The following is a 13,830-nucleotide window of genomic DNA, read 5'->3' on the forward strand; positions in this document are numbered from 1 at the left end:
CTGGCTTTTGCTTGCTTGCTTCTGCTTTTGCCTTTGCTTGTTAGTTAGTTTAGATAAGCAGTCCAATTTCTGCCCTGGACTGTTTTTTTAACTTTCCCTTTCCTGCATGTCATTCCAACCTGCTCCGGACTGGGACCTGGGAAACACTGAGGAACACCGAGAGCCTGCGCTTTGTGATCTGCAGCAGCCATCCCCAGTGCAGGAGAGCAATCCCCAGCGCCCAGACCCGGGCAATCATTCCCAAGTGAGACTTTCTGGATTTGTCATCTCTTCAGAGTGGTGAAAGAGTTTTGTTTTCATCTGGTGTTGTTAAATTTTTTTGGTGCTGGGGCATGTTTTGTTTGTTAAATAAACAGATTCTGTTCCACTTCTCTCCAAGAAAATTCTTCCTGAACCAGATGGGTGGGGAGGGGCAGTGGGGGTTTGTTTTCTAGGGGCTCCTTCCAGAGGTTTTTCTCCCAGATTTGCCTTAAACTAGGACAACATGTCAGCTATTCTAATTTGGGGGAATGCTTTTATATTATAAAGCTGTAGTGCTCAAATGCAGTCAAGCAAAACACATCTGGGAACAGAGCTGTGTAATTAAGTGCTGAGCTGTAGGCCTTCTTTTTCATAAACTCACTGAAGAAGCTAAGCTCGGATGGAACAAAGCTTTCCACTTTTTTTTTGTTTTGCAGAATGATTTTGACTTAAAAATACAATTTAAAAAGCAGTGAAAGTTTAATGGAGGGTGTATCAGCTTGACATACATGACAACAACTTACATAATTTAACAGATTTCCTTTAGAGAAGGAAACTGTAATTGCACAGAGCACATGCTTTCCCTTAGAAGCTGTATGCATTAATATATGGAAAGAGGCAAGAAATTGTTTCTGATAAATAGGCTCCATTAAAAATCCTCAGCATTACTTGGACAACTTCTATCAGTCTAAAGCTCACAATTTTATATTAACATAGTCACACCAGTATGCTGATCCCATTATACACAGTAAGCAGTTGATCTCTGCTTGAAGAACTCATCAGAATTGACTTGCTGCACTTACCACACATGGTCTGAGGACGGGCTGCATGCGTGCTCCGGGTCAGGGACAGGCAAAACAAATGAAGGCAACATCTAAACCAAAGGCAAACGCAGCATCACATGCCTTAAAAACAGAACTTGGACTGAATTGTGTTCAGAGCTGTTTAAATGGCAGCCTTTTAATAATTTTAATGAAGATAAATGAAACAAAGCCCTTTATATAAACAGTTTATTTACTCTAAACAGCAACACAGACAGAATGTCATATAAACACAAAGAAAGTGATGCAGAATAAGGATGCTGGCTAACTTTGGATCTCAGAGGCTCTTAAGCAATAACAACCTAGTTTCTGAAAGATAGAAAAAACAAATTCAGGGAGGGAAGGGGGTGGAGGGCATGATTTTTTTTCATACAGCCAGCTAGAGGCTAAATATAGTTCTAACATTTTAAAGCATGCCTGCATCAGATAGCAAAGTAACTAGAGATACTAGTGAATTTATAGAAGTATAAAAGTTTATAATTTTACAGCAGTTGAAATACTGACATCAATATTAAAATAAAAGCAAGTTTTACATAACAATCAAAAATACAAAAGACTGAAGGAAGAGACCCTGTATGAAAAAACTGGGGGTAATTCAGCAAATTTAGAACTGTATACAACTGGCGAATATGGAAAATGGCACACATACAACCCCCTCCCCTTATGTGGATATTAATTGTACATAGCAACATTACATTTTGCAAAAGTTTTGTAAACAAGTTCTTGCCAAACCAATCCCTTCCTTTTTAAGATGCTGTGTGACAAATGCTTATGATGGTGCAAACTTCTTGGCTTGTGCTCGAACCCTCTTTTCATATTCCACTCTGTTTTGGCTGAAAAGAGAAAGGGTAATTATAGCTGGAGAAATCAGAGGCTATATTACAGAGTTAGTTTCATAATGAAGAGAAACAGAAGTCATTGCTGAAGGCAAACCCTTTTGATAGCCATTCACGGAACACTACAATAAATTTCAGATTTTCTGGACAAGTATGGTACTGTTCAACTAGTTACTTCCATCACCTGTTGTCAAATGATTGCACTGACTTTGTACTGTACCAGTCTATTTGAACAGGTTTGCACCTGCTCTTCTCAAGACCAACTATACCTCATGTGCAAACATTCCCTGATTCATCTTAAGTTTTCTACTCCCCACTCACATTAAGACCCGAGGTCATTCATAACAAATTCCAGTACCTTAACAGTACAAATTGAGGAGAGCAGCTCACTAACAGCTGGCGGACTTCATATGGTTTTAAATTATCATCTTGACTGCTTTGGAGAGAGAATGGAAACAATCCTAAGAAACAGGAAAATTCTAATTGTGTGGTAATTTCAGCCTTTATCTCTACAGACCCCGACTCACAGATTTAGGTTTATCCTAATCTTCAGCTGGGGAAAAAAAGCTAGCTCAACACAGCTAAGTGAATTACTGGACTGAATTATGTCCAGTCACTAAGCCTCATACTCAAGATGTAAAAAGGCAAGTTCTTTGTTTTCTGTTCTTGTGCCAGCAATGGATAGTAGCAGCAATATTCATTTATAGTAAAGCATTCATTTACATTCAGTTGTCCATTCTGTATTAGCTGTCAGAAGTGTGAGCTGAGCTAAAGAAAAATTTGTAACCATTACTCTTCTGCCAGAAATAGTTTAGAGTGACTAGATTTTGCAGACAGCTTTGCAGTAAATTTAACTCACTTTCAGCTATGAAGGCTTCCTGCAGTGAAAAAAAAGGCAGCAAGAAGAAGAAATGAAGCAGCAGAAAGAAGAAATGAAACCAATTTTGACCAAAGAGACTGAAGATATTCTCTTCTCATGAAGAGATTTACAAACTTTAGTCTACATTTTTTCCTCTAAGTTATATTGCACTGCCACATAAGAACATAGCCTAGCTTTTAAGTCTGGCACTTACAGAATCCACACAGACCCTGAATGCCTGCAGCAAAGAGGAGGAAGTAGGCTAGCACCTTAGGAGTGCTAAAGTTACTGAACGACAGTACCAAAGGAATCTTGAGAATATGTATTCTTATTCTGAATGTTAATTCTTGAAAGTTTAACAGCTTGACTAAAAGACATCTATGTAAACAATGGTGCACACTCAGACTGCAGAATAGTAACCCATCTGAAATACTCTGCATGTCCAAGAGACATGAAAAGCATAAATGGGAGACTATACATACTTGAAATAACAAAAATCCTGTAATATTTTAAATTAAACATTTTTCCCCCTGGAAGCACTTTAAACAGAAACAAGACTAGCTAAGACTGGTCTTGTACATATATGGATGTGGGAGGTGATTAAGAAGAATAAAACACTATCTATACATGTACAGAAGTATATTATGAGGTCTTCTTCATCATTCCTGGCTCCTACAACTGTGGCCACCTAACCGTCTTCCATATGCACTAAACTCCATCAAGCCTTCAGTAAGTACTTTAAAAAGTAACACTGAGTGAAACTATTAATTAAATGCAAAAAACACTACCCATCCCTATGTTTCCTTTTCACTGGGGCCCTATAACAAACCATACTTAACATAGCTTGCAAGTGCACTCACATAAAATGTTATTTTTCAAGTCTGGCACTCTCCTGGAGGCCTCTTCTGTCCAGAACTGTAATTCCACAATTCCATCTTGGTTACTATTTCATTAGGTACCACTACCAAAAGCATTTGTTTAAAACGTTTTGCTTCCCTAAAGATTGTAGAACAGATATCCATTTTTAATGGTGGGAAAACCTTTAAGACTAAGCCTAAAAAAAAAAAAAAAACACAAAAAAAACCCACAACGCAAACAAACCCAAAACGTCTCTTCAGCTCACAAATTATCCCCTTTCCTATCAATGCAAACTTCACTCTGCTAATTTCAACCTACTCTTTTGGAAGATGTAGTTTTCCCAAAATGCCATGTTTCCTACAGTGACCACAGCTCTCCTCTGTCCTTCAGGCACAAGTTCTTCCAGGTATGCACTACTGGGCAGAAGTAAGTTACTCCTGTAGTGACAAATGTGACTTGTCACCTAATTCTCCTCTCCTGCTCTCTCTTCTCCCATTACACCACATTGTTACTACTGGCCTTTAAGGAAAAGGACTCTGTGTTAGGCTACAACCAGGATGAAAATCATGACATAAGGAGTCTTCACACCTTATTGCTCTTGCTTTGTTATTAAAAGCTCCACTAGCCTAACAGCCATGAAGCTACCATTTTGTTCAAATTTAGCACAACCTAGGCATCTCCACAGAATACAGTAATGAAGGCAAGAGAATTCTCCATGTCATTTGTAAAAACATTTGCCTGTTATACTACAAGTAACAGACACCTGTAGGCAATATGACAGCTTTCAGGCTCATATGCAAAGACACTTACCAGTAAATTGTGTAAGCCTCTGCTTGAGCTGGGTCTTGAATATTTGGTTCATTTAGAAGTTCTTGTATGCCTAACAAGATCTATGGAAAAAGGAATAGATTAAGAGGCATATATTATGGGTATTACTAATAGAGATTCAGTGAAAAACCTTAGAAACCAATTTAGGTACACAGAGTGAACATCGTATATTTGCATCAGATAAGCAAGCAAAGCAAAAGTATTAAGACTATGTCTAAGTACAATTACTGACCTGTTTAATTGTGATTGCTGGCCGCCAGTCCTTATCCTCCTCTAAGATGGAGAGACACACGGTGCCTGAAGGATACACATTTGGGTGGAATAACGGTGGTTCGAATTTACCTGATAAAGAAGAGGAAATTACATTCATACAGTGCTAAGAGGAAGATCAGAGAATTGGGTTAGATCAGTTGGGGGAAAACAAAACCCAAAAATCCCCAAACCAACACTAGCAAAAGACCCCCAGATAAAACCCCACTAGTTTCTGGAGCTATTAATACCACTTTTCTTCTTGACTCAGCCCACACGCAAAACAGAAACTCCATCACATCTGTGATATCAATCCAGGCACAACAACGTTGTCTTTTTGACTGGTAATCTTTTGGTTTAGGAATGGAAACGGACTAAGTAATTCCTAATAGCTTTGTGATAAAGACCTTTTAAAAACAATTCTGTCTTTTCAGCTTTACATACTACTACGTAAAGGAAAGATACTACCCCTCACTCACCTTTTCCCTCCTCACTTTAAAATAATGGAAGTTTCACACAAGGAAGGCTAAAGTTCTTAGCAATTTTTTCAGTTTCATATTTTCCTAATATGAAAAAATCAAGATGCACTAAACAAAAAGAACCAAGTTTAAATTACAAGACTAACTAAAGGCTTGTGCAGCTTTCCTTCTGCCACTCAATCTATATTCTGGCATTGCTTTTAACCTTTACAGGACTTAAATGCAACAGCTAGCATCTTCAGTAAAGTAATGAACACTCCTTTTACAATACATGAAATATCTACATATTAGCGCAGTTTTCTCATCCCTCTGACATCGCAAATATTCAAAAGATGTAACAGTCTTGCTGCCCTATGAAGTTCAGTAGTATTTCAGAAGCTGAACTGGTAGGGAGTCTTACCACATATGCATCTATCTTTTAAGGCACAACAATTCCTTTAACACTGTCAGGATGTAAAAACTGGTATTTTTCAAGGAAATAATGTGAAATGTTTTCAGTCACAAGAAATGTTTGCCCCTGTTACATGTATTTATTTAGGTGGTATCAAAGAAAAGGAGTAGCCAGGAGCTGATAGAGCTGAAATATGCTAATGTGATGAGAGATGAATTGCTGTCCAAAGAGCAACTGTAATCACTGTCATTGATTTGAGAAGGTAGCCAATTCAAGAACCAAGAAACCATACAACGCAATAGATGTTTTAAAGTTTCTATAATAGGTGAAGTTTGAGATGATGTAAGGAAAATTCAGTTCAAAAACTTAAGGAAACTAGGTATCTGAATATCTACTAAGTTATACATAGTAGCAGAAAAAGAACAGATTAATATTTTAGAGCAAGTTCTCTCAAGTTAGAGAACCCTTTTTTCCGAGTTCCTGTCTTCTGAGTTCTCAGCTTAGAAGACCAACTTAACAGTAAGAATATAGGGATTTAGTCTAAGTGTGCCTACATATTAGTTTCCAAGGACAGCTGATAATGAAGTGAGCATTTCAAGTGATGCTTTTGTCAGACTTTGAGGGAACCTACACACCAATCTCCCTCCCCTCCCAGTTCTGATAGATTGAGCATTTAGCTGATTTCGTCACAACTTTCTGTGATGAACTGCAAGTGGGCAAGGAAAAAATAAAACTCAATGTGTCTTAAAAAAAAACCAAACCAAAACAAAAATCAAACAAAACTGTAAGAAAGTAATAACCATTTATAAGAACCTCATGGATTAATTCAATACTGTTCTAATAACCCTGTGGTTTTTAATTACCTGTGGTAATTTTACTTACATTTTGGGGGTGAAGAAGGGTAGTCATCCTTGAAAAGCATCCTTAGTTTAAATAAGCCTCCTTCCCATGGTGTCTATCAAGAGTTAATGTAGAATTTTGGTTACAGCAAGGAAAAGTCAAAATTCTGGAAAAAAGCTTACCAAGAATACTGTTTCTCAGGCAAAGCACAAAACATTCTTCTGCTACACAGAGAAAATAGCTGTCTTGCACTGTACCACACTGTCTAGACTATGGTAAGCTATTCTACCTATAGAAGAAGCTGAAGTGGAAAGGAAGGGGTTTCTTTCTTCAGCTAGCAAGAGATGCCGACTCATAACACAGTCAGGGTCATCACCAGTAATTCCATATAAAAGTAAAATTTTCACACTATGTAAGAACAGAATACTTCTGAAGTTTTACACTATACATGTACAACGAGGCAGGGGCTGTTGTAGCCCCACTAAAGTTTGAGAAGATAGGATATAGATAGACCCCTTAAGCATATGAATGTAAATGGCTTCTCTTGTGCCTTATGAAAATGTGGCTAATAAAACCACAAATGAAGTAAAAATGTGGACAGAACCGTACTACCACTACAGTTAATGAGATTCACTAGTCTAAACTAACCCTGTCTGTGTTTGGTAGAATGTAGTCTCACAGATTCCATCTTTCTGTCTAACAAGAAATTTTAAAAGGCTCTTTATCCCTATTTAAAACTGGAAAGGGCTCACATAGGAGCAGCTCCCATGATATAGAACAAACCAAATAAGACAGCACTACTCAAGGGAGTCATATAAACAAGAAAAAACTACCTACCAACAGAGAAAAAGACTGTCTCAAACACACAAAACGCATAAAGAAAAAACCCATCTTCTTATAAACTGAGTTCTGCTAAGAAGTGTAGAAATACAGAAAAGATACTTATAGCTGTAAAATTTATTTCTCTGATACTTCTCTGTAACTTGCCCTTACTACGGAACCACTGCAATGGAAGTAAATGTTGGGTTGATTCTTTAAAACAGCTGGAGTAAAGATGGTCTCGCATTTTAAAAGCAAAACTGATCAAATCTTATCCTCACAGACAGATATGTTTGAAGACCACCTTAGAAGGAATTTCTTTTATTATACTATGTGATTTTTTAGCTGAATGAAAACCAAAACAAAACACCCAGAAAACTCATATGAAAAAAGAAAAATCATTCCATTGTCACTCGTATTCATTATGCAAAGTCTCAAGCTAGAAAAGGAAGAAAAACATGCTAGGAATTAATAAGATAACATTTCCAGAAGTGAATGAGTTTGATTCTATTTGCTATAGTGTGTTAAAAGAACTAGTTCTAAATTGCTGTAGTCAGTTGTCAACAACTAGAAAAATCCATACCTTCTCAGAGGAGTTACTTTGTAGAAAATACAAGCTTTTTGATAAACTACTGATTTTGTTTGCTTTCAGTCACAGGAAGACAAATAGCTTTTAATAATTCACACAGAAGAAGAGAACAGCTGGTGAAGTTTTTATTACTTTTCTGATAGAGGAACATACCTTACGGGCAAAAGATAGCAGAAACTCAGAAGCCCTACTAAGCCCAACAGTATGACAGCAGTAGTGAGACCACATTGCATTATGGCACCAGTTGCAGATGTTTTTTGAGTCAAATCTTAGGTAGTTAACAAGTGATTTGCTGTCAAATGAGTGAATGGAGAATCCCACCCAGGACTAACACCACTTCAATATTTAATCTGGCTGACAAGAAAACATTTTGGTGGTTTCAACTACTAATCTCAGGGAAAGGAGCTGCACTATAGGATGCCTCTAAACACAAAGATAATAGAGATCAACTGCTTGGTCTGGTAGAGATAAATAAGTCATACTGCTTCTTGTTAAGTATAGTTTTTTTAATCAGCAGGAATCACATTAGCCTAACTGATCTTTTCTGATAGTGACACATTTTCTAGTACACATGAAGCTGGCTTTAAGGCCTTGTTCACTCCATTTTGTGGTTTACAAAATTTCAAAGCAATACCATGAAGATTTTGTATGCCATATAACTGTTACATAAGTATTTAAAGGTGACATCTCCATAAGGTACATCAACTGTTATGGGGAATGATCTTGTTGTGGCAGAACACAAGGGGGTGAATTTTTCCTTACACTGAGCTAGAATATTTGTCAGTGTTTCTTTAAGAACTAATGTTGTGCACAGACAACTACCAAAACTAAGTTTGGTAACAGCAATGTTATGTCCAGCGTTCAACTAAGGCAGCATCACAGACCCTGCAGGTTTTGCCTACACACAGATTCTTCTGAGAATCTAAGAAACATGATCATTAGGGTATTTAGGCAAATTGGCAAAAGGCAGTAGAAAAGGCAAGGCAAAAAAGTCCCACACTGAAGACCCAAAAGAAAGAATTAAAACCCCCAAGTAATTAATAGTAGCATTTCAGAAGAAGCAAGAAGAAGCAGAACACAACCTCCAGTTTCAGTACAAGACTCTTAAACACTCCTCTGAAAATTTTATTTCTAAGGTGCTAAGTGCCAAGAGTTGAACAGGCTTATGGTGTACTTTGTCCAATATTCTTAGTCCACAGCACTTTAAATTTTAAAGTAGCAGCAGGACACAAACTTCTTTATCAAACTATACGTAATGTAAACTCTCAATTGTCAGTATAGTGCATAAGCAACTTATGTTACTTTTCACCATAAATGAGAAATCAGGAGAACAGTAAGTCTTACCCCTTTCTTTCCTGGAATAGCACACTCCCAGTTCATTAGATTCATTGTGCCATCTGGATTTTTTGTAGGTACTGCTACAAATCCCTGAATCAAAGCAAAAAGACATATGGTGAGGATTTTACAAGATGTACTTAAAATACTTCATTAAATATTTTATCTTTACACAAAGTTATTCATTTGGCACTACTTTTTTTTTCAATTTAAAAATAATTATTTTACTTTAAGAAAAATCCTATCAGGGTAATGAAAAAATCATCACCAGAACACTGCAACAATTGCAGAGTCAGATTTGGTGGCTTTGGTACTTACAAATGGATGATCTTTTCTCCAGGCTTTTCTCTCCTGTGCAAGCCTGCTAAGAGCTATGCCAGACATATTCAGATTCCCTCTAAAACAAAAGTAATTGCTGTTAGCATATACTTTTACTTATAGCATAAACAATGCATTATATGTTTATAAGCCCCTGCTCACTCAAGAGTAATTTTGACCTCTCATTTTCACTTCAATAACCTAGACACATGTTTCTGCACAGCCGACAGAATTTATCAAATTTATCATCAGGAATAATATCAAGCTTCCCCATGCCATAAAATTCTTAGCTACTGGACTTGACCTACAAAATTCCATTCTTACCTTATTGTTTTATATTTGAACCCCATCTTAGAAGAAACTTTGACAGTAGCTTGACAATAGAAACAGTATTAGTAATGGAAAAATTGTGCAGACTTCCTACTTGTGCAACTGACACACACTCTGTTTATCTCCCTCCTACACCACATGCGGTATGGCAAGTTTCTTCTGTAGGCAAACACCTGTATTACTCCCATTTCTGCAAATGGGAATAAGAAATGCTACTTTTTGGGTAAATTCCCACTGAAAGCCAGTATTCCCCACAAAAGCAACAGGGGCATAGAATTTAACAAAGTCATCTCAGTTTTGCAGTGATGCTGCTATAAAACTTCTAGACAACATCAGGAACAGGCAGCAACTCAGCTAAGGAAGAGCCAGCAGCTCATTCCACAAGACAGATTTTCCATTCCAGTATAAACTGAAGACTATTTCTGCACCTTCACTGCCTTAGTAATAGCCAAGCATGGTAACCACGACTACAGAAAAAATATGCAGAGCACAGGTCATTCACGACTGCATGACACAGAACAACAGTTCAAAACAGGACGACTGCATGAGTGGTGCTTTCAAATTCAGGGGAGGATTCTGCACTCACCCAGAACAGTAATCAAAGCAAGAGTTTATTTTTCATTGTCATACTGTATCTAAACTCAGGGTTTCACTAGCCACATGCTCAAATTCCAATTAAGGTTTTTAATCTTACTCCTAACTGCACTTCCACACATTTAAATAAGAGATGATAATTAGCAATGGGAGAAGTCAGGCCAATTTGTTCTCAACTCCACATGTACCTCATGTACCTAATAAACCGTTTAGACAGCAGAATAGCAGAGTGCTTCCACCTGAGCTCACAGAGTGACTCTCAGCAGTGTTACCACTCTATTAAAACAAACCCTTATACACTGGTTAAGGATTATGCAAAATTTCACAACCTCTCAATATGCTGACTATTTATAAGAAGTACTGCAGTCAACTACTATTATAAGCATATGAATTGTAGAACTTTAAGCAGTTTATGTAGTTCCTAGAACAATATCTATTTTAAATCTGTTCTCCAACCTTTTAAGACTGTTTTGCCTAGATGGCCATATTCCCTAATTCACTTTCAAAGTAGCAACTAATTTAATGTCAGATAAAGCTTTTTAAAAGGGACAATTCACACTCAGTGGACATGCACACACACAAAAATACTCCTATGTTCAGTCCAATTTTCCTCTAGTATTCCCAACACATCCACCTCTGTATTAATTATGGCAGAAGACTTGCAGGACTTAGGGAATGTGTACACATGACTTCAGATTTTAGTCTACTCACAAGCTGAAGATACAGAGCCATTGAAAAAAATACCAGTAGAACTGAAAAAAGCCCCAAGAAACCAAAGACAACAAAAAACCCTCTCCCTTAACCAAATTATACAGGCAGCAAGTTTTACTATGTCATGAGCAAGTTTTAATATGTTGTAAGAGATGTAAATGAACTGAATATATAGCAGAATTTCAGCTGTGCTTTTGGTACCTGGTAGTCCACTGTACTAATACTAACTTTCCCATCACCGGCCAAGAAAACCATATTTCCTTATAAACCATCCAAATATTCCCACATAGTTCACCAAACTCAGCTACCTTTTCTGCCAAAAGACACATTACAGGATGCTTTCAAATATTTATTCCATTTCCTGTGGCTAACAGCCAATTAATTACAACATGAACCTCAAGGGAAATGCCAGTTTCTCACTGGGTAAATAAGCAGTGGATCTTCTGCAGAACATCAGTAACCCAGTAACTTTTCGAGTAATTGAAAAAAAAAAAAAAAAATCCCGAGTTTTCAGGCCATGCATCCTACTTGCTTTTCTTACACACTATACTGTGCCCTAGTACAATAAAGGTTTTTCTAATGGTCTACAAATATCTTTCCAAATCTTGAGGCATTAGACTTAGTTAAGCACTGAAACATTTCAGCATGTATGACAAGACAACAAGCTTCACATATATGGTTTCCACAGACTTCAGTTACATCGATGAGCAGCTAAAACCTCATCAGCCTAATAGAAAATAAAGATTAAACAAGACTGAAAGCTCATTTCACAAACTAAGATCCCATTAGTTAAGCATCCCCTCAAAAGCTAACTGGCAATATAAACTCTCTATATCCCAATCTATTTATGTACTACATTAGCAGAAAGGATTTTACACCAGAGGAAGTCTATTCAATCCTATTTTGTGGCACATGCCACGAAAGTCAAAGAGACCAGTCTTCACGTTTTGAGTTGAATCCCCCAAATTCACCCCTGCCATTAAGAAATAGTAATGTCCCTTTTACTACCATCAACTCAGAAAGTTAACAGAAACTTCCAAATTTACTCAATAGCTTGCCTTTGCTGCTGCTACTGCCTATTTTAAAAAAAGGACAAAATAAAAGCATCACGCTTATCATAGATGCAAATTTTTGTGTCCCATTACAGAATATCTTATGCATTTACACCCTCCGATGGGGTGGAATAACCTACTTTCACACACAAAACGCACATCTCGCAAGGAATCGTTCCTGTGCCACAAACAACTCTCCAAATACATCAACAATATGCTCTTTGAGGTTCAAGAACTTTCAGTACGACTTATTGATTCCAAGCAGCAAGGAAAAAGTCCCCAAAACGTTAAGATTGCTAGCCTCACATTTTTACTTTGCAGGTTAAATACTGACATAGAAAGTCATTATTATCGAAATAGTTTGCCCCGAACTATGCCAACTTTATTTTTCAGAACGGTGGAAAGAGCCACGGTCTAAGCTTTAGTCAAAGCACGCTAACTCTGGACTAGGATGGAAAGTCTCCTCTGCTTGCGGCAAGAAAGGTAGAAGAGGCCGAGCGGCGACCGGAGTCGCACATTAAACAACAGAAGATGCCGCGCGGCGATGGGCTCAGTGTTCGACGGCCAAGTGAGCGGACAGGGCCGAGGCCCGCCCGCCACCGCCGAGGGCCGCCGGTCCCGTCGGCCCCGCGAGGGGCCGGGGCAGCGCCCGAGGCCTGCACGGGGCACCGCGGTCCAGCCCGCCGCTCCCAGGCAGACACCCGGCGGGGCGGGACGGATCGCGCAGGCCGAGCGGTTCCACGCCCCGCTCGGCGACCTCCGCCCGCCACCGCCGAGAGCTGCGAGGTGCTCGGAACCTTCGGCGGGCAGCGCCGCGCCGGCCGGCCCGGCCACAAGGCAGCAGTCGCCAGGCCCGCACGCCCATCCGGCGCTCCCGTCCCGTCCCGCCGCAGGCGGGGGGCGCCCGCCCGGCCCCACTCCACTCCCCGACACCGAGGCCGCCGCGGCCTCACTCCCGGGCGGGCCTCACCGAGAGCCGCCGCCGCCGCGCGTGTCCCGGATCGAGGCCGCGTCAGTGACCCGGATGTTCCCGCTCCCGCCGCTTTGTCTCCACTCCGGAGTTTCCCTCCCTCTCGCTGAGGAGCGCGAAAACGCTATTATGTCCCTCGGCCCGATCCGTCTGTGATCCTATCGTCACGCTTTGCGCATCCTCACGACACAGGACCCAGAGGTGCCCCCAGCAATGCCTGAGTATTGGGCACCAGAAACCCCACCGCGGGGCTACACCGAAGCCGAGCACCTCCCGTGCCTCCCGCTGCCCCGCTCCGGCCGCGAGCCGAATCAACCTTTACCTCTGGCGCTCCGGGAGCCGCCTGCCGCTTCCGAAGGCCTGGCGTGCAGCCGGCGCGCTCGGGTCTGCGGGCGCGCTCCAGCCGGGCCGAGCCCCGCCCCTGCCCGGCCGAGCCCGCGGGGGCGGGGCCGCGGCTCCCGCGGCGGCGGCCGGGCCCGGCGGCCTATCGGAGCCGGCAGGCGGCCCGGGGGCGGGCTGCGTTCGCCTCCGGCCCGGGGGGGCGGCCTATCGCAGCCGGCTCGGGGGCGGGCTTCCTTCGCCTCCGGCCCGCGCTGCTTTCGCTGACCTTTACGGGATTTCTGACCTGGGTTTTGTTTCCCGCTGCTTTGTTGGTTTGGTTTCCTTGGCGGGGGACGAGGGGGAGGGATGTTGTTTGGGTTTCTAAGAACA

At 40.5% G+C, this 13,830-nt stretch overlaps 1 protein-coding gene across 3 annotated transcripts; it reads right to left on the reverse strand.

The window, feature by feature from the left end:
- Positions 1-1,236: 1,236 nt before the first annotated feature.
- Positions 1,237-13,604, reverse strand: UBE2I (ubiquitin conjugating enzyme E2 I). 3 transcript variants are annotated; one of them, NM_001245388.2, is given in 7 exon segments: positions 1,237-1,894; positions 4,425-4,504; positions 4,675-4,784; positions 6,444-6,516; positions 9,154-9,237; positions 9,463-9,541; positions 13,442-13,604. In NM_001245388.2, coding segments are annotated over 6 exon segments (477 nt in total). In that variant the 5' UTR covers positions 9,529-9,541; positions 13,442-13,604; the 3' UTR covers positions 1,237-1,830.
- Between the last annotated feature and the right edge of the window lie 226 nt (positions 13,605-13,830).

Source organism: Taeniopygia guttata, chromosome 14 (assembly GCF_048771995.1).
Source record: "Taeniopygia guttata chromosome 14, bTaeGut7.mat, whole genome shotgun sequence".
Classification (NCBI taxonomy): domain Eukaryota; kingdom Metazoa; phylum Chordata; class Aves; order Passeriformes; family Estrildidae; genus Taeniopygia; species Taeniopygia guttata.

Coding starts and splice junctions, on each gene's coding strand:
- UBE2I (XM_012577839.5), bottom strand. CDS start 9,528: ATGTCTGGCATAGCTCTTAGCAGGCTTGCACAGGAGAGAAAAGCCTGG. Junction 9,238..9,462: donor GGAGAAAAGATCATCCATTT/GTAAGTACCAAA, acceptor GCTTTGATTCAG/GGATTTGTAGCAGTACCTAC. Junction 4,505..4,674: donor CAGCAATCACAATTAAACAG/GTCAGTAATTGT, acceptor CTTTTTCCATAG/ATCTTGTTAGGCATACAAGA.